This window comes from Crassostrea angulata, chromosome 9, assembly GCF_025612915.1.
Source record: "Crassostrea angulata isolate pt1a10 chromosome 9, ASM2561291v2, whole genome shotgun sequence".
NCBI lineage: Eukaryota > Metazoa > Mollusca > Bivalvia > Ostreida > Ostreidae > Magallana > Magallana angulata.
The window spans coordinates 4331652-4353919 of NC_069119.1; the positions used below are offsets into that span (position 1 = coordinate 4331652).

Sequence of the window (22268 nt, forward strand, 5' to 3'; positions counted from 1 at the left end):
TATTTCATCTAGGGATTTACAATGGTTTGCACCAAAATTGAAACAAAATAGAGAGAGAGAGAGAGAGAGAGAGAGAGAGAGAGAGAGAGAGTTTAATATTGCAAGTCAAGCACAATTTACTTTTTAATTTCAGACACACTTAGATTTTATTTATCAGCTATGCTGAATTGTTTTAAGTGTTTGGCCTTCACTTCAAAATTAATTGGATGTATCCACTCAAGTGATGGATATATAAGACCAGCTCTTACTTGCTAAATTTGTCCGTTACCAGAAGATCGTCTGTGTGAGAGAATCCTCAGGTACAACTTTGACGATGAACGCCCTGATTGTTCTTGGTTTGGCTGCTCTAGCCGGTAAGTCAACATTTTATTTTACGGTAATTATCAATTGCTACTTCTACAAATTGGATCATAAATCCATGTCTTGTTTTGGGAGCTTAAACCATCGGTATAAAAATATAATATGCAACTAAAAATTTGCAACCTGTTAAAGCGAAAATAATATGTTTGATTGTTTTTCTAAACTAAAAGAACTTTTTATAATATGTAATTGAAGATGGGTTTTTGATTCTAACATAGTTTTCAATCTGCACATATCAATTTTATGTTAACTTTTTGTTGATGAAAATATTTTGATATTTCAATACATAAATAAACCAAAACAATGTCCGAATGTGGTTTTTATAGCCAAAGCTTAAACATAAGAAGGAATTTTAAGAACCATTAAACAAGCGTTGATTTATCAAGTTTCTTTAAAAAATAACTCATAAAATAATATTAAACTTTAGTCATTACACTGTTTTCTGGGATTTGTTTTTTGTTTTTTCAAAACTTGAAACAATACATGACATATTGTAAATGTTATTGTAAAAAGATAAAATGGCAGATTAGAATGTAGATGTATAACTTATAAAATGATCAGAATTATTTTACCAATTATATAGTTTTTTTTTATTATTTCTCACATATCGTATATGGCGTATAACGTTTCAAAATTGATATTTGTCTAACCATCATATTTTAATATTTAAAGACTAAAAGAATCAAACTACAACATTTACAATGTTTAAGGTTGAATATCCCTCTAATAAAAGAGATGACTTCTGTAGAAAATAATCTCACTTTGTTTCTGTTAACTTACACTATAATGTTGTTGCATTAAAAAGTTTATAGCAATTTCGTTTGGTTGGATTTTTAAGGTTTTGTGTCTGCCACTGCTAGAAATGAAGCCAATGTGAACATTTATCTTCACCTTTCTGATGATGAAGATTCCAACTACGAAAACTGTAAGATCACTTTTACTTTTTTGAACCAAAACATTCATTTTTCAGGTTTCTGCATAATGAATATTGCTCTTTTTTAACCAACCCTATCACATTCTCTCCCTTTGGTTTTTTGTTTCAATTATTAAATTGACAAATGACAGTAACATTCCTTTTTATATTATCGTCATCATAAGGCAATTCTCTCTTCAATGAAATTGGACATGTCTTAATGGTGCTTTTATATACATATCATACATTTAAGCCATACATTATGCTCAATGCGAGATGGAACCAAACCACTTCATGCCAGGCAACCTCCACCATAGGGTCCATGGAAGCATCGAAATGCATCAACGGGTAGGCTGGGTTTTCTATACTGTGTAAGATTCGAATTATGTCATATCACACCGATTTTTTTTCTTCGCCTTTAATGTGCCAGTTAAACAGCACTAAAACAAGTTATGCAGAGTGACTGTACTAGCACCAGTACAATTTAAAATTAACGAATAAACATTTTTGTAGGGAGACGGACCATTGGAAATGAACTTCCATCTGACTGGATTCAACGTCAGTGAAGACTTTGCTGATCACAACCACGGACTTCAGATCCACGAGTACGGAGATATGGAACATGGCTGTGACACCATTGGAGAACTGTACCACAATGAGCACGCCCCCAACCATGAGTAAGTCGGTTTCAAAATTTTAATATCTTAAAATGAGTACTAGTTCATCAGGTTAGAAATAAGATTCATAATGTATATTTTATAAATGAAACAAATGCTGTAAAAACACAAGAAATAAAAAAAATGCCGATGATTTATTACAGAAGGCCTGAAAACAGTCTGAAAAATTGAAAAAAAAAAAGGATATGTTGTGTTTGAATATTTTCAAACCAAGTTATGCTTTATTAAACTTTTGTAAAGTAAACTTTTGTTATCCAAAATTTTGAGTCAAAGTGAGCCGATAACAATGACACTTTTCTTGACATGAGATAGTTTTTATAGTTTTTATCATCTCATCCATTTTCCCTTGCATACCAAATGCCAATACTCAGAATCTAGATAAATGCAAATCATCAAAATTAATACTGCCAGTTTTAACATTTCTTCAATTAAATTGGAAGCTTGCAGAAACACCCAGATTTTTTATATTTATTATTTGGTTAAAATAAATAACTGTAACAAAATGTTTCATGTAAAAATAGATGATGGTTATTTTCTGAAGAAAGAAGATGTGTATTTGTATAATAATCCTGTTTTTATATTATCAGTAACCCCGGCGACCTCGGAGATCTCCATGACGACGACCACGGAGAGGTGAATGCTACCAGGACTTTCGATTGGCTCACCATCGGACATACAGACGGAATTCTTGGCCGATCATTGGCTGTGAGTATATCATAAAGATTTGATTTAATTCATTACCATTACATGTGCAAGGTTTTTGTACTGTAGTGTGATAATTATATTTATTTAATTTATTTAATATAGGAAGTCATTTGTTATTTACTCAAACATAATTTTTAAGCTATCATGGTGAAAATGATTTACACACAATGACTGCATTTTACATAATCTTAATATTTTTTATCTGTGCAGATTCTCCAGGGAGACCACACCTCTCATACCGCTATCATCGCTTGCTGCGTCATTGGTCGCTCTCATGCCCACTAGATGACCATAACGGACCATTCTAAATAAAGATACTCATTTATATTGGACTTCAATAAAAATAAAAACTTACAAAAAAATCAAACATTGTCTGATGTTATATAAAGGTTTAATTATCACTGGAATTAGAATCATACAAGAATCGTATGTCAGATTGAAACAGGATTTTATATAATCAAGTGACATAAATGTTCCATTTACAAAACTATGATTGGATCAAGTAAATATATTATAAAAACATTGTAAACTATACGGCAAAAGTGCATAATTTACAAGGAGACGCTTATTAATACTATATTTTCGAATTAGATATATGTGAATCGAAAAGGTTTTTGCTTTATCTCCTTCCTTTGTTTATGGGTAGTTCGATGGGTAGTAATAAGAAATCCAGGTATACAAATAAATTCCAAACCAGAAATAAACGGTCTCTAAGCTTTAAACAGAAATTAATATTGTACCTACATAAAGACACAATATCCATTAATGTGAAATGAAAAGAAAAGTACAATCATCAAGATGGATATCAACATGAATTCTTTGTTTCGACTTAAAATATAAGGCCACGCAATATCATAAAAATAAATATTGTCTTTCTGACTTGAAAGAGTGTTCCATATGAAGACTCTTTATTGGTAAATTTTTGAAGTTCAACAGCAATGATGTAAATGCTTAAGGCCAAAATGACATATGGAGTACCACTATGTTAAAAATGGTATAAACTGATTTTAGTGAAATATAAAGATTGCAATGCTGTCGGTTTTTGTTCGATAGATTAAGCTGATATTATAGATAGAAGCATTTTTATTGATTTTCCAAAATACACATCAGATCTGAAACTATAAATTAAAGTTACAAATACTACACAGGATGAAACTGTGCCGAAAGCCAAAAGAGAATAAAAAAATACCCAACCGACTGATAGCAGTTTACACTGAATATGGTTAGTACACGCAGTAAGCTGCGTATGTTTGGCCAACCTCAAAATGTATTGTAGGAAACAAAGCGCGAGATCACTGTGACGTCACCCATTATTTTTTTCTGTTTTGTTTACATATTTTGACATAATATGAAAGAATGGAAGCATGTGGCTTAAAGTTCTAACAGAAGTTAGTGCAGTACTCAAAATACTTTTTCAAAAAATTGTTTTTATGGTTGAAATTTGAGATACAAGTTTTGATTTTGAGTTGTTGGTACAGCAAATAGTCATTTGCATTAACCAGGTTAATAATAAGGAGATATGGATAGCAGCCAAAACAAAAACAACTATAAACAATCAATACAAAAACCAAACTTATGAAAAACTCGAAAAAAAAGCCAAAAAAAAAATTGTGGTTACAAACGAAAGTAAATTCTTAAATACCTTTTCTCGGTCACTACACGGGTTTCATGTTTTGTGATATGTCTTTTTTTTTGCTTACATGTAAGGGCCATTATTACATTATTTTTACTTGTGGGACATTTCTGGAGGATTTGGTAGATTTAAAACTGTCTCTCTAACTTCATGAGCATTTACTGCATATTATTTTACAGATACTTAGTTCAATATATTTTCTGTTAGCGATTACTTTAAAATGTTTTCAGGCAGTACAGTATATTTCTAATAATGGAATGATGTACACTATTAAAAATCTGCGACGTTCAATTTTCTATGATACACTCTGCTAATTTATGCAGCATGAGCACAAATATCAACGTCTTCACTTTATTTAGTATATTTATTTTTATAAGATTAAATGAAACCTTCAATTTCACAAAACCAATATGATATGTACGAGGGTTGACCCAAAAGTAATGTCACAAATGCGATAAAATCGTTAAAAAAATCTGCGTAAAAAAGACAAAAACTTGTGCTTTGAGATATCTATCTATTTCAATTCAGATCTGAAAATTTTAATGCATTATGATAAATATTTTTGAAGATAATATATTTTGCGGAACTTGAAGCAAGGATAGTCACCGCACGCTAGCGACGTCATTTCTTATATCTTTGGAGTTCTAGTAGAATTTCGTAATTTGGTACTCAATAAAAATTGGCCACGGTGCTTTATTTTACATTTTAAATAAGGTAAGTAAATACTCTTTTTGTTATTGATGGGGTAGTATATTGGATATTATTCATTGTGCAATCAGTTTGTCGATATCTCTTCAAGAAGTAATGAACGTAGTTTTATGATACAGCTCATGGCGTTGGAACGTAGTTTTAACTTTTCTCCAGAGCGTATATCTTCTGTCTAATTAATTTTTTTATTAACATGACATATGCTTTTATTAGATAATAGAACCATGTTAAGGGCATCCTGTTTACTTCCTCTCAATTTTAGGTTAATATATCAATTTCAGAACATTTTCTGGTGATTTCTACCCATCTAAGCAAAAAATGCCTCGTATCACTATTGGCATGTCCACTCTATTTTCCTTGGTCTAGAGGCAAAAGGCATTGCGGAGATATCCAAAATGGACGGTAACGTTCCCTAATTTTTTAAACAGAAAAAAGTCTATGATATATCTGTTTCAAAATGTTGTATTGTTTGGGTCTTTAAAAAATTTTGAACTTATGTTATATACAAAAATACAAACATTAAAAAAGACGTAAATTCATGATGTGGCATTGTCACGTATATATCATGCTATTAACATCAATATCTTGCAAAGTGTTCAACGAAATCTAATCAAAATTTTACTTTAGATAAGAATTTTGATACAAAAAATGTTGATGTATCATTTTATACACTAAGCGCCAGTGTTAAACGCGGTGTATAGTGTGAAATTACTTTTAAATCAACCTTTGTACTTTTAAATTATAATAATTAAATTATATCTACCCCTTAATAAAAAAAATTTTTCTCGACAGACTTTCTGGCACTATATTTTCAGTTGCAAAAGCAAAGTAAATAACATATATATATATGGATGTTCCATGTATGTTTCATATCCCTGACTGAGAGTGTACAAAATGGATTTACGACGACAATACACTCATATTTCATACCAATAGACACCAGTTTGAATAAAAATATACGCATTGAATGCTTATTTTTGGATGTCGTCGGTCTTGTAACACAACAAACGGTGCAGAAAAATTATCATACCGCGCTAACGCGTGGTATTCAATATGTCTGCACCGCTTGGTGTGTTACAGGACCAACGACATCCAAAAATAAGCATTCAATGCTGAAATGTTTAAACAGACAGTACAGCCCATCTAAATAAAACTGACTTTAAAAATGTTCAGATCGGGTTCGGTAATTTTGGACTACGAATATAGGTATTTATAAACCTTTTGAAAATTACCAACTCTTCCAGTAAATCAATTTAATTATCTTATTAACAACATTATTAATCATTTGTGACCCATAAATGTATACATTGCAACATGTTGTGGGGTTCTGAGCGTTTTTTACTATTACGCATGCGTATTTACTATAAACAAAACACATACAGGGCTCAAGATTTTTCTGGACAGATTTGTTAATAGTCTTTTCAACTTCTCCCAGGTAATAATTATTCAGAGTTTTAAAAATAACCATATTTTTTTTTTGTAATTCAGTTTTTTGCGTTTTCTTTTTTTAAATTTGATCACAGTAGTTGCTACAAACTAATTTTTTTTTGTAATGAGGCCCCTTGAGAGGTTTTTTGACATCAGTTCATGCTAAAAGTAACTGAAATTGGTAAACCATATATAATTTTCAAGAGGGTGATGATGTGTTACTTAAGAGAGTCCCTTATACCTCGTACTCCATGGATGCCGAAGTCGGGCAAAGATCTTGTAGATTTCAGCACGTTCCAATTACTGTCAATCAAAATATCAAAATCCGCGTGGTACAAATAAACTATATAAGATCAATCCGGTTGTATGACCCTTCAATTTCCGGAAGCTCATAATCACTTCTATTAGATTAGTGAAAGAAATATCTATGTTATTCAATTGTCACAATTAAAGTTATTTCTTATTTTCTAACGTTACAATTATTAAATCTGAAGAAAAATACACATGTCTTTCAGATCTTTTGTCTCTATAACTTTATTCTCGATTAACTTTTGCGTTTCTGGCAATGTTTGCCATTGTATAACGAATTGCGTTCCATGCGGCCAGTCGAGGTCGCATTTTCTGTTGTTTCTTCGTTAAACTAATTTTATTGTAAACAGAATCATTTTTTGGCAACAAATTTTTGTAATAATATTCATGTGTGTTTTATTAATATCTCTTCACAAGTCAAGCTTGGAAAATAATGAATGTGTGCATGTAAGGGGGATAATCATTAACAACCATGGTCTAAATACTTTGTTATGTAACAGATGGTAATTTGCATTTGTGCACAACAGTGTCACTAGGGGTTAGGTTTCAAGATTGTCAAACATTTACTGATGAATTAACATGTCCAACATCCAATTATCTGTGGTAATAAATTAATGTCTTATCAAAACCTGGCAGATATTAATTCTCATATTCTTATTTTCTCTGATTTTGCTGCTCGGCGTAAATTTTGCCATGAACTTTGTTTTACCCACCCACCTTCACCCCTTTACATATGCACGCACATTATATCATTGTCAAATTTTGTTCTAATTTTCATTTGACTATTTGAATTATTGTGTGTTGGCTGTTTTTAATCCCATCTTTGCAAATTGATTTGTCATTTATTTAATGATTGTTTAATTCATAGTTTTCAATTTTAGTAATACAACTTTGTTTCATTGAATTATCGACCTTAAACGCAACCTTTTGTTCTATTCCATTGCAAATAAACTTCGACTCATTGGTATATTTTGATTCGGGTACTTGTATTGAGTAATATTATTTGTAGCAACAAATCTCAAAGTTGGGCAAAATTATAACTCAAGATGTTTCTCTTGCAAATGGTTATATATTATATATATAGAAAAATTTGGCTGACAAAAAGATATTTTATTGCCGTAATGCATTTTAAAAATTCTATGCGTGTTTAAAACGGCTTCAAATGACGTATAAAAGAGATAATCACAAAACCCATGTAGAGATTAAGATTGAATTGTTTTGACGTGTTTAATCAAACCTAGAAATATTCATGTCCAAATCCTCAATGGGACTTTTATACAATGGAATGTGCATACCTTCCGCGACTCTTTAATTCCGTAAAATTTTAGTTTTAAATCTAGGGAAAATATAAACAACTGCTGTAGTTGATTTGACAAACGTTTGATGTACAATACTGAAACATTTAAAAAAATAAAATATTTGCATTATTTTACATTTTATTAATAAAAAGGCGTTTCATTAAGACAAGAACCATAAATACAAAAAAATGTGTAGGTATAAAAAAAATAAAAGGCATGTAGTTAAAATTCGATTTAAAATTGTGTCTTTATGAGTACAGAAGAAAATATTGATTGGACAACAGGTAATGAATGTTTTTTTTTAGAACAACGGTGTGTATATGATTAATTCTCGCTAAAAAAAGGGATGATTTAAACGATACGATGCATCTGATTTATTTGTAAACATACTACCGTTTCGCATAGTAATCTTACTCACGTCTGCAAGTTGTAAATATCTCAGCGTGAAATTTCTGTCAACAGAACCACGTCGAGAACAACAGGTGATTGTTCAACTTCGACCTAAGCAAGGTAAGTTAGGTAACTAATGTGCTTCTCCTCATTTTTTTAATGTTGCCTCATTTTACTGATTTTCATATTTCAATGATGGTGATAACGTTTTCTTGATCGAGGAGCTGGTACATTTTACATCAATTCTATGACAAGTTATTGTTCGTGTTAGACTAATACTTATATCCTATCGTAAGAATTCATTAAGAGAGGGCGGTCATAGTTATACCAAATCCCGTTTGTATTTTTGTACAATAAAAATATGTTTAAATTTTTAGAATTCATTGATTATTCTGAAATTATGGTTGCCTATTTTTGAACACTGTAAAAGGCGCATTGGATTTCTTTTAAAGTTAGGATTAGCATATTTTGAAAACTGTAAAAGGCGTATTGAATGTCTTTTAAAGTTAAGATTAGCATATAGTGGAATCGCATAACGGAAGATAACGTTGGACTTTTAAATCTTTGATACCTTGTGAAATTTTTACAGATATATTCATAGCATTATCGATGTTCATAGGGTGCTTTCATAAGCGTCACTCCACTCTGTGATAAACGATTCATTCATTTTTTTCTTTTATACAAGATGCAATTGATACATTTAAAATATCCAAGATATGCTATTATCAATATATCAAGATATTTAATTAAGATTTTTGTAAAAGGTTTGCATGATTTACCTTTTTACCTACTATATTTCTCAGAATTACATAATTAATAATCTATAGAAAAAGTGACAAGAATTTCCTTCTGAAATTTTCTTCACATCATAATTTATATGATAATGTTTATGACTGTTTTTGAAAATTTTCAAATTATGAGAACTTGGACTGTGTGTTTGATCAACCATGCACATGATTAATAGCAATTCAAAAATAACTCAGTTCATATACCTGACACTTATTATAGATAATGATGACCAAAAATATGTACACGATTGAATTATCTTATTGCATGTGTATAGTCTTTTATACGAATATCAATAAACTGATAAATATTAACCGACAAGAGGAAATAATAAGAGCAAAACATAATCCTTCATCTCTGGTGAAGCTATTAAAAAATGACATTTGACTCGTTGCATATTTTTTTGTGAATAAAAAAACACGATAAGTGACCACACTAAATTGTTTATAGCCTAAAACCAAAATTAAATCTTGATTCCAACAGAAACTACATGTAATCTAAAGATATTAGATAAGACTTGCTGTCGAGACGTGCAGCGTATACTAAATTTGGACATGTCACTGCATTGGTTATTCAACGCTCTCGATATACAAGACCTAGTTTAAATGCCCGAATTTTAAGTAAAACTAGCGCTATTTAGGATAGTTTGACGGTGATGAACCTTTTAAGTACAATTAGATTGAAGTTCAGAAAGAATAAGTCGAAGCTATTAATAATCACAAGAAAGAAAAATTTTAGGAGAAGAAATAAAAATTTCAAAGGCCTCATATATTAATGAAACAAATTTTAAAAAAAGAGTGAGAGAATTTGGTTTACAATTGAAAAATAATAAAAAAAAATTATTTAAAACTTGAGAATTTGAATCGTATAAAATCAGAATATAAGATATATAGTTTGCGATGAATTTACAATTTTTTTGGTTATACAATTTTGGCTATCAGATTAAGTATTCACGATATTCAAAAGAAACAAAAACTAATACATGAATTTGTCAGAAATTGGGCAGAATTAAATATCAGTGAATAATTGTTGTTTAATTTAACGCGAGGCAAACATTTATCAAACCAACATACTATAATGTTCATTGATGCTTCATGTTTTGTAAAAACAAGAAAATAATGCATACTTTCTACTTATTAATGACAGAAAACTATACGTTGATGAATATATGCTTATACCGTGTTTTCATGTGATTGGATAAAGTTAATCCGAGGTATAACATGTCATGAAATGTTACACATAATTGTGATAAATCTAGTTTAAATAATGTAACCGCCTGCAGGTATAGATGGCATAAAAAAATATTGGAGTTTGAGATTTATGATGTTTAATTCAGTATCAGCAGAACTTTGATTCTGTTTTTGTTTTAGATTCCTGCTTTTATTATTAAAAGTTGCTTCCTTTAATTTCATTTATTCATTGAATCTCAATTTTTATTAATATTTAGTAGATTTGAAAAATTGTTTGCCATTTCTTTGTTTGATATGATTACAGCTAACCATGAAAAATTATCTGCATATTACATGATACTTGTGAAAATGTAAGAAATTAATAAGTTTGCGCACTTAAAACTTATTAATAGTCCATGACATACAAACGTGCTAAAATTGAATCATCTAGAACGAAAACAAACTATGAATCAGTCTTTGTTGGTAGAGCTATACAACTGGGGGGTGGGGGGGGGGGGGGTGGCAATACTTTTAAGTTTTTTAATTGTATAAGACCAAACCTTTTGGCAACTGGTTGTTCACAAGCATCTACAATGTATCTCTGAATCTAACTGGAATATAAGTGTGTTTTTACTGTTTTTATTTAATATTTCTTTTTAAACAAATGATCCATTGGTTCATCTTAATATTCTGTAAAATTTTAAGGTCTTCCGTTTCCAACGGAAATTGTAGTGATTGTAGTGTTTTTTCATTCTTTATTCTTATTTTTTTTTTCTCGTTATTGTCGGCAGAATTTCCCGAAGATGGCTAAATTGATTACCCTGAAATTTTCAGGGATGATAGAAAATGATAATATGTCGAGGCGTTTTTTTTTTCATTTTTTCAAAATTCATTTCCGGTCGTCCGTTTCCTGTCCCGCGACGAAAAGCTTGTGGCATCAAGATCTCAGAAACGGTAAAGACTTGAACATCAATACTTTGTGGGATGAAACACCTATCGTTGTAGATGTGTTTAAACTATTTTGTTTTGTTCGTCACAACTTCCGGTCGTCGCCGGCAGCTCTTCCAAAATTATTTTGTTTAGGAATTTTGTTTATTTTACATAGAATGAATATGATAGTGTCAATTCTTACATGTGTCATCTATGCAATTTTAAATTTATAAAAACATTCTACTTCCGCTGAGATATCTCAATTATCTCAGGTAACTTTTTTAAAACAAATATTGTTCCCACAAGATCTCAAAAACTATTAGTGATTAAGACAAAACTTTCATGAATGATAGACATTTGAATGAAAATGTGTTTAACTGCTTTTATTTTGTCGACCGTCACTTCCGGTCCACATCGGAAGAGTTCAGACAAATCATGTTGTTTATAAGTTAAATTGTTTTTCCCTGACAATTTTAGATAAATTGATAGGCAATAAAGTCTTGTTTTCTAATGTAAAACAAATACTGACTTTGATTTTCATTTAGCACTTCCGTTTGTCCGTTTCCTGTCCCAAGACAAAATACTTTGACTCCTCTGAATCTCAAAAACGGTAATTACTTAAACAAATAAACTTTGTAGGATGATAGATCTATTTATGCAGATGAGTTTACATTTCTTTGTTTTGTTCGTCGTAACTTCAGGTCGTCAAATTCAAAAATTATTATTTTTACAAATTAATTTCCTTTTCTTTGGAATGAATATAAAAGTACGTATATGTACGTATATGTACAAATCAAAAAATTAATCAAACCAGCATCGACTTGCATGGTTTTCCCTTTTTTTATTTATTTATTTTTTTTTTTTGCTAATATGGTCCACTTTTATGTTTAGAGAGATTTGTTCTCGGTTAATTTGTTTGTTCTTATTTGAGCACGGGATATTTAAAGTTGCAAAAATGGTTAGGCGATTGTTTAATGTTCTGTCCGTGAAATTACCTTTAACAGTTTCTGTAAAAAAAAAACAAACTAGGTTAATATTGCGAAGATATGTGTTGATATAATCTTTGGCCAAGAAGTGCACATCCTCGAAACTGTTCTGCCCAAAAAAATTACGAAAAAATGCCAACCAATCAAAGTTAAACAACATAGATGTCACTGCAGTGAAACTTTTATCCATAATATTAAATTGTTTAAGCATTTTCACCCACAACTCAACATTGTTTTCAATTTTGTTACATTCTAATGATTCGTTGGAGGTCTCAGAATTGTACTACATGGAAATGTAATAAAACAAGGAGTTTTCATTCAAGGACTTTGTTTCACGATCATTAAAACTGAAGTGTTGGTAATATTAACCATAAAATAATGTAGCCATTTGAATTTCGAACCAAGAAACCGTATAATGTAAGTCAAATTTGTTTATACAAACTGAAAAAGTTATATCAAGTTTTTGAAACCGGAGAGCTTCGTAACAAGTGCTGTTAAAAATATGTCAACTGTTTAAATAATGTCCTAGTGAAGGTGATTGTATCACATTAGTGCCAAAATTAATCTTCGTTATTTTTACTTGCACTTAGGTAAATATACACTATAATTAAAACAGTGCATTCCTCGTAGCTTGTCACGCTTATACCTTGTTCCAAATGTCTAAATGAGAAAACTTTAAGTTCTTCACGAATTTTCCAAACTTCATAATCTTTTAAGTGTAGTTAGACTCTCTTTCAATGATTGGGGCTATAATGGAATATTTTTTTTAATTTCCTCACGTTTTTGCTGACAAATCAATAGACATAATAATAACTAGACTCTTGTTGCAAAAGAAAAAGGTCTTCCGTGTTGATGTACATGTATCAATTTATCTGCAAGACATTGCTTCTCTCACATAGAAAAAATCGTGGATGTGATAATTATTGTTAATGATATATCCAGACGTTACTTCCATGTAAACAACGAGATTGAAAAAGAAATCAATTTTTGAAGTACTTTCTGTGACGGCCGGAAGTAACGCCAAACTAAACAAAACATGTTAACAATTTGTACAATCGTAAGTCAATCTTTCCCCAGAGCTTTGTTGTTTACGTATCTGCTAAATCTGAGATCACTTTGAAACAATATTTTTTGTCTCGGGACCAGAAACAGACGAACGAAGTGATTAATAAAAACAAAAGCTGGTATTTCTCGTACATTTGCTTAGCGTACATCACTGTTAATCAGGCTAGAATTGAAACACACAAGAAAGTCAGTTAAACTTGTTAAAAACATGATTTGTTTGAACCCTTCCGGTGAGAACAGGAAGTGACAGTTGACAAAATTAAACCCGTTAAACACATCCCGAATCAAATTTTTATAAATCATAACAAATCGTGTCTCAATCACTAACAGTGGCAAAAATCTCGCAGACGTCTAATTTGTAAAAAGAAAAGCTACATAGAGATATTTGAGATATCTCACCAGAAGTAAAACGTATATGCTAATTTAACATTATATAGACGACATATGTAAGATTGTATACTGATTTTTTCATAATATGTAAAATGAATGAAATAAAAAAAATAAAAAAATTTGAAGTGCTTCCGGTGACGACCGGAAGTTACACCGAACAAAACAAAAAAGTGTAAACACATGTACATACATAGGTCTATTATCCCACAAAATTTGATTGTTCAAGTCGTCACCGTTTTGAGATCTCGAGAAATCAAGGTTTTTTGTCTCGGGACAGGAAACGGACAAACGGAAGTGTTCGATGAAAATGAAAGTTAGTATTTCTTAATCATTACGCAACAGGACTTTATTGGCTATCAATTTATCTTACATTTTCGAACAAAAACAAAACAATTAAACTCTTAAAAACATGAATTGTTTCAACTCTTCCGGTATGGACAGGAAGTGACGGTTGACAAAATGAGAGCGGTTAAACACATCTTCTGAGAAATCTTGTAGACAAAAAAAGGGGGAAAAAATAATACATGTAAGAAGAAAAAGAAGAAACATTACAATCACTATAAGGTCTTCCGTTGGAAACGGAAGACCTTAAAAAGTCTTTTATTTAGATAAGATAGCACAATTAGTGACAAAGTACTAGTTTACATTGTGGTCCTGAATAAAACATATGTACAACAATAAGTATAAGACACATAGATAAATAATGCAGATAAAATATACACACTCATCAATAAATATATATGCACTGATATTTGATATCATAATCAATAAAATTTACTTCGCTAGATGATATTGCTGTAAAGACTTTGTTTCAAGAAGTCAGATATTACATGTTAGAACACAATTTGGCAGTTGATTCCATAAAATAGCTGTTGATATTCTAAAAAAGCGCTTATAATATGCAGTATAATATTCAGTATTTTATTCAGTATTATATTCAATATCCTTGATTTTGGTACATATAACAATCCACTTACACTACTTCTTGTTTCTTTAGAACTTACTTGGTTTACATATCTAAAAAACATTCATGTTTTCTGGTGTCATGCCCTTTAAGATTTTAAATGCTAACAAACGTTTTCTGTATATAAAATAATCCTGAATAGGCATCCATTGTAGAACTAATATCAACAGTGGAAGTTTGAGTAGTTTTAACATTCAGTATAATTCTAGCTGCCTTTTTCTGTAATTTAAGAATTTTCTCAATTTGGCCATTATTTTGGCTGAACACCAAACTGTACAACAGTAGTTAAAATGTGGGAAAATAACAGTATCATAAATTTTTAATAAAGCAGCATTTACCATAAAAACACGAAGACGACGTAAAATACCTATTTTTGAGCAAGTTTTTTGCTTAAAAAGTCAATGTGATCTGACCAAGTAAGAGATTCATCTATGGATACACCAAGAAGTTTAGTCTTTTCTACAGTGTTTAAAACAAGATCACCAACTTTGATATACAATTTTTTACACTTCGATAATTTTTGTTTTGTACCAATCAACATACACTGAGTTTTTCTCTAAGTTCATAGTCAACTTGTTACTGTTCATCCAATTTACAGAATATAAAAGATCCTCATACAATTTGTATTCAATAACATCAATACATTTATGGTGAACATCCTGTGTTGTATCGTCTGCATAAATATTTACATTTGAATGTATAAGACACTTTGGATAGTCATATACAAATGCTTTTAAAAAAACCCAAGGCCCCAAAATAGACCCTTGCGGAACACCAATTGTAACATCTTTTTCTTCAGACAATGCACCTTTTCATCTAACATTTTGTGTTCTTCCATGAAGATACGACTGAAACGTTTTAAAAGAATTGTTACATATACCAAAAGAATGTGTCATAATACTTTATGATTAACAGTGTCGAAAGCTTGGCTAAGATCAATAAAAAGAACGGCAGTTAATTTGCCAAATTCTATGTTGTTCAACCATTTGTCAATGATGTTATGTAATGCTGTTTCACACGAGTGCTTAGGTCTAAAACCAGATTGGTGTTCAGTTAAAAGGTTGTTCCTATCCAAATACTCGTAAAAAGAATTAAAAACATGTCTTTCTATTATTTTGCTGACAATAGGTAAAACTGACATAGGTCGATAATTGTTTACAATAAAATTTTCACCTGATTTAAAAAGAGGGGTAACTCTTGCCTTTTTCCATTCAGATGCAACCTCACAATTTTTCAAAGACACATTTAACAAAAAGGTCAAAATTTCATCAATCACATCTAAACTCAATTTCAACAATTTTACGGAAATGTCATCTAAACCAGTGAGACCATAATATAACTCAAAAAAGTTATATGGCACGCATTAATTGATTTTTTTAAATAACTACACAAGGGATTGGATATGAAATCAGACGGAGCTGGTTCATACTTAAACATAGATAAATGAAAGTACCTTAGCAATTGCTGAAATTGAAGAGTTTCTAGTTTCTTTATAGAATGGCACAATGAACTAGAAAGACACCTGTAACAGGGAGGGGTTTAAAATGTAGACAAAGAAATAAAATTACCTGAATAAAACTATCGAATAATTACACGACTCTTATACAAGTAAATCTTAGCGGTTAAGAAGGATTTCATCAAGGTAAATCATAGATAGAAAAAGTGTTTAAATCAAATGCAAGCAGTTCTTTTGAATTTATAAATCAAATAGTACAAACCCATATAGAAAAAAAAAATAGAAAAGGTTTCCTCCAGTTTTGTAACTGCATAAAGTAAGAATTTTCCCATATTACTGCAATTATAATTAATATATTGGTAAGGTAAAATTTATGAGTCTTACAACTATGCTTACAAAGAAATCTCCAGAATATTCAAGAATTCTATTTTCTACGGTGGTCTGGAAACTACGGATTGATGTCATCTAATCTTTACACCTTTTAAAAGAGAAGCAGAGAAGCAACATGTATTAAAGTGATTGTGTTTGGGAGAAATATGTAAGGTACTTGTGAAAAAATAATGTAGTGAAAATATGTGTTTTGAAATCTGTGGAGAATTTCAGCTACAGTTCATTCTTTATGAGAAAAAAGGACTGAAAACGGACGATTTGATAGGTAAATATACAACTGATCAGAAAATTAATTCTTAACATCAGTGATTAACTAATAATAAAAATAAGCATTTCAAATCTGTTAAATATCTTTTCATATGGGATGGGTGTCGTCTGAAGAAAAACATATCTAAAAACTTATAGGTGTTCTAGGAACATAATTTCATGTATAATCTTACACCTTCAAAAGAAAATATTATCTTATAATCTATACTGCGTTTTAACGGCTGCTAATTGATACATTTACAAACTAATCAGTGTTTCAATTAACTGCCATTGAAATATAATAATAGAAATGAAAAACGTAGTGGGTTAACGGTTTTATATCAATTTTGTTTACTAGAGATCAATGAATGAGACTGATGATATTTAGGACTTTGTCGTAAGTCTTTTTTAAAACACAGCCCTGATTTATTAATTCGAGGATGATGTTGATGAGATGGTACACGAGATTTCCCCGAAAGTTGAGTCATCACGAAGTAATTCAATTGTAATGCAAATGGGTGTTAAAATAACAAAATAGCAGATACTTATCAAGTATCACTCCTAAAACACTACTTACCAAGTATGACTCCTTAATCATCACTTATCAAGTATGACTCCTTAATCACCACTTATCAAGTATGACTCCTTAATCACTACTTATCAAGCATGACTCCTTAATCATTACTTATCAAGTATGACTCCTTAATCACTACTTATCAAGCATGACTCCTTAATCACTACTTATCAAGTATGACTCCTTAATCACTACTTATCAAGCATGACTCCTTAATCACTACTTATCAAGTATGACTCCTTAATCACTACTTATCAAGCATGACTCCTTAATCACTACTTATCAAGCATGACTCCTTAATCACTACTTATCAAGTATGACTCCTTAATCACTACTTATCAAGCATGACTCCTTAATCACTACTTATCAAGTATGACTCCTTAATCACTACTTATCAAGCATGACTCCTTAATCACTACTTATCAAGTATGACTCCTTAATCACCACTTATCAAGTATGACTCCTTAATCACTACTTATCAAGTATGACTCCTTAATCACCACTTATCAAGTATGACTCCTTAATCACTACTTATCAAGCATGACTCCTTAATCACTACTTATCAAGTATGACTCCTTAATCACTACTTATCAAGCATGACTCCTTAATCACTACTTATCAAGTATGACTCCTTAATCACCACTTATCAAGTATGACTCCTTAATCACTACTTATCAAGTATCACTCCTTAATCACTACTTATCAAGCATGACTCCTTAATCACTACTTATCAAGCATGACTCCTTAATCACAGATTCCTAGCTCATTAATCAGATCTTTTTAAAATGTGATATATACACTGGAAGTTTATATTTTTTTTCATTTATCTTGCAGTATTTGACCGACTTTCTGTCCGTGTAACCAACTCAACCTTTCCTTATATCACTATTTTACTGTGATTCTACGGTTGTTTATACAAGCCATTGTCTTGAAAAGTAATACACTTTCGCTAAAGCATCCCATTCCAAACACTCTCTTTGGCACATGAAATGTTTATACGAAAATCATGTGATATATCCAAATCCTATGATGTTTGTTCAATGAATCATGAATGCAAACTGTAAATGGCAATTAAGATCGATATTATCAAATGAAGCAATTTTTTCACGCCATGATTTTCTTTTCAATTTCCATGTTGTTTTATTAAAAACTAATTGAGAGAAATTGGCATCAAACGTAATTATCTCTTACTATCATCTGTCGGATGATAAACTTTACGCAAGAAAATCGTGAATATAACTTCAATGCACTTATTTTAATATGTTATATTTTAAAAAAAACGTCAAATTGTGATTGCTCCGACAAAATTAGTTATCATGAATTATGCAATTATGCAAACAAGGTGAATGCATTAAATGCATTCTCGTGTTGGCCTGAGCAGCAATTTAATTTCAAAAGACCGTTAAAAGAAACTTTTAAGATTTTCATTTTTCATTTCTTTTATACTATTTTTATTTGGAAATTATCAATATGATACTTTTAGAGCATTGAATTTTTAACAGATATATATATATATAGATATATATATATATATATATATATATATAGATATAAATGTAGATATAGATATATATATATATATATATAGATATAGATATAGATATAGATATATATATATATATATATATATATATATATATATATATATATATATATATATACATACACCAGTTTCAAAAGAATAAGCAAAATATTATATCATTCAATAATGTGCAGGTTATTCAAACATTGGCTACATAAAATGTTCCACAGCATGGAGCATGAAACCTTCTTTTCTATGACATAAACAGAAATGAGAATGATATAAATAAATATCCTCTATTTTACATGTATATTATTCTTTTTTTCAAATGACCGACTCATTTTTCAAAATTTAATTCGAGGTTAGATTTGAAAAATATGTTGTTGTTCTTAATAAACGCAACCTTATGGTATTTTATTACATATCAAATAACTTTGTTGCATATCTAATATTTCAAATGTTATCATTATTTAAAATGATACTGCATGTGTGATACACGATGCAGGTTTATTTTACCTTAAAGTTTTAGTAATGACTTTTAGACAAAGAAATTTTTAATGCATTTCATGTATATACAGAGCAAAATTTTGATCATGTAGATCTAAATTGAAATTTAGTACCGCAGGGTTTTTAATGTTTTAGTAATTTGATTTGGTAAACAAAATGGATGTCTACATCTATTTTTATGATTAAGAGATAAGACAAAAAAAACGATTTAATTTCTTTTTAAGTGAAAAATTTATATGCAAGAATACATAAACAACAGTTATTTAAACGATTGTTGATTAATTTATTGCGTATCAAATCTCTACTTTAAATTAGCACTGCGAAAGATACTTGCACTCAAATCAGCACGCAGAAAAAAGTATTGCATTCAAGTTTTGCACAGAAAGTAAGTACCTCTAAAACACTTGATGAATGCAATGGCAAGGTGATAAAAATGTCAATTATATTTACAACAATTTTGTTTTTTTTATAAATTGGTTATTTAGCCTTAATCAAAACAAGTTTGTTTGGGGGGTTTTTTTTGGTTTAGTAGGAGTATTTTGGACTGATACTTTTTATTTTGAATAGTTTTTACAATCTATAGTCAACAGCTTTGGGGGCTTTTCTTTATATTTCATTTCTTCATTTTCTTCTTCTTTTTTGCTGATATGCATTTATATTTTTGTGGGATTTTTGTTGCTTCTTATGTGTTTCTAAAGAGAGGGTTTTGTTGTTAGAAATAAAAGCAAAAAATAATTTGAATATTTCAAAATCAAGACATTTCTTTCAAAGAGAATTATTTTTATAAAAAAATATTTGGTCCAAATTTATTTATTTATTTAAATATTCTTTATGATGTATCTTAATTTTTAAAAATTCAAGCATAAAATGAATTCATATCTCAACAAAACTTTGTGAAATAAAAAAATAATGGGTATTTTGTATTTTTTTTTTTTAGGAAAAAACGGTCTTGTGCCAATTTACAACTTATTGAATACATGAATGGTATGAAAGCTAGAAAATGTGAGCAAACCAGAATGCAACTTTGTGACAGAAGATACTTAGATATAGAATATGTGAATAATTTTATTTCTCAGAGATTACAGGTAGGAAACCTAGCAAAGGTTATTTCTACAAAATATGTTTTTATATTCTTTGTCTGAAAATGATATTGTATGAAATGTCATTAAGCCATTTTAGGATTTTTACGAAAGATTAAATTAGAGGGTTTTTTTTAGGAACAGTGTGTTCAGGTGTTATATCATTCATTTTTTTTTTTAATTTACTTATTTAACATATTTTTCATTCAGATGTTGGCTTGTATTTTATTATTAACTGGTCGAAAATGCAAATAGTAAAGAGACAGATACATGGTCAAATAGAGGGACAGAGAGGCAAATAACGAAGTATAAGATTTAAGTATGACAACGTGTGAATAGAAAAAACTTAACTTACTTTAATATGTCACCTATATTTGCAGGTGTTGGAAAGAGTGTTCAAAGAAGAAGCTGTTAGGATAAACATTGAATCCTAGCTATTATATGTAACCTTTAAAATAAGCATATGAAATGTATTAATATTATTTTGATCATTCAATATATTTACATCCACAAAGAATGTTTCCTTCTCTTTCTTACGTAAATAAATTGTAATTCACTGCTCTTAACAAACTGACAAGACTGACATCAATAGGTCCCGTTTAGGATTGGTTAAGAATTTGTTCTAGTGACCGGTCAGAAGAGGATGCTCACTTATTTATGGCACCGTATCCTACTTTATCTTTTTAGAGGTCCGTGTTGCTCTGCTTTGAATTTGTATTTCGTGTTATGGATTTTTGAAATGGTTGACAGTTTGATACTGTCGTTTTGTCATTCTAAAACACGTATACAAAACAATTCCTAAACCTCAAGGAAATGTATAGAAAATTGTATTACTGGGAAACATGTTAAAAGTTTAATGAAATAGCTCAAAGTAACATGTAAATGCCATATTCAATTTTTTTTAAAATTTTGTGGTTGTTGTGAGTGCAAAATTGAAGAAGATTAATTAACCGAAACAGGAGTGCATCAATTAACCTGAAAAAAAAACAACGTCGCTTGCCTTGCACATGTTTTGAAACTTAATCATAACTTGAATGTTCTCTTTTTATGATTTAAAGACTTTTAAACTCATAGCAGTCAAATTTTGATAAGGAAATTATTACATTTCATGATTTAAGTGACGAAATCGTGAGTGAATATTGTTTTGAATTGTGTAAAGAGAGAGAGAGAGAGAGAGAGAGAGAGAGAGAGAGAGAGAGAGAGAGAGAGAGAGAGAAAAGAAAGAGAGAGAGAGAGAAAGAGAGAGGAGTACACTGCTCTCACAAACAAAAAAATTATTTGATGAGGAATAAAATGATAAGAAATATATAAAACTTTACATCGTTACTATGAGTAAGAAATCTAAGCTTCTAGAAATTTTTTTGAATTTTTTTTATCAATTAATAAACTGCTTTCATTGAATTCACTAATAATATTGATAACGCATTCCTCTCATTTTTAATAGATAAACCAAACCAGACGATGTTGCTTTACCTCTTGTGTTGAAGGGCTTTTTTTAATTCTTTGTATAACAGAGTCACTTACTGCCTCTGCTGGGGTTTGAACCCGGGTCCTCTGGCACGCCAGTCCAGCACTCTACCGATCGAGCTAAAGGGTTATCCCTCTAGCCAGAGCTAGTAGGAATGCCATATACCTGACTCTACCACATTGTCCCCCTCCAAGGAAAGAGGCGTCCCGTCTCTCCTGGAGTGCCAATGCCTGTGGGGCAAAGTTCTGGAAACAATCTCTCACCCGCCAGAGAATACCCAGGTCCAAACGTTGGCGCCAAATGTAACAGAGACAC

At 30.3% G+C, this 22268-nt stretch overlaps 2 protein-coding genes across 2 annotated transcripts; both read left to right on the top strand.

Annotated features, from left to right (window-relative positions):
- Positions 1-215: 215 nt before the first annotated feature.
- On the top strand, positions 216-3022 carry LOC128163250 (superoxide dismutase [Cu-Zn]-like). Its single transcript, XM_052826792.1, has 6 exons — positions 216-353; positions 1199-1285; positions 1527-1621; positions 1787-1950; positions 2538-2655; positions 2866-3022. Exons 1-6 carry the CDS (start codon positions 314-316, stop codon positions 2938-2940), a joined length of 579 nt encoding a protein of 192 aa, XP_052682752.1. The 5' UTR covers positions 216-313; the 3' UTR covers positions 2941-3022.
- A 16677-nt stretch (positions 3023-19699) lies between these two features.
- On the top strand, positions 19700-21440 carry LOC128163260 (uncharacterized; the record flags this gene model as incomplete). The annotated part of the gene is made up of 3 exons (XM_052826804.1): positions 19700-19791; positions 20344-20491; positions 20866-21440. Coding segments are annotated over 3 exons (294 nt in total), but the record flags the coding sequence as incomplete, so codon positions are not given.
- Positions 21441-22268: the final 828 nt, after the last annotated feature.

What these genes read in the sequence shown, in the direction of transcription:
- LOC128163250 (XM_052826792.1), top strand. Translation starts at nt 314, where the DNA reads ATGAACGCCCTGATTGTTCTTGGTTTGGCTGCTCTAGCCG. An exon ending in TGGTTTGGCTGCTCTAGCCG is followed by an intron (nt 354 to 1,198) that starts GTAAGTCAACAT and finishes TGGATTTTTAAG; the next exon opens with GTTTTGTGTCTGCCACTGCT. An exon ending in GAGCACGCCCCCAACCATGA is followed by an intron (nt 1,951 to 2,537) that starts GTAAGTCGGTTT and finishes TTATATTATCAG; the next exon opens with TAACCCCGGCGACCTCGGAG.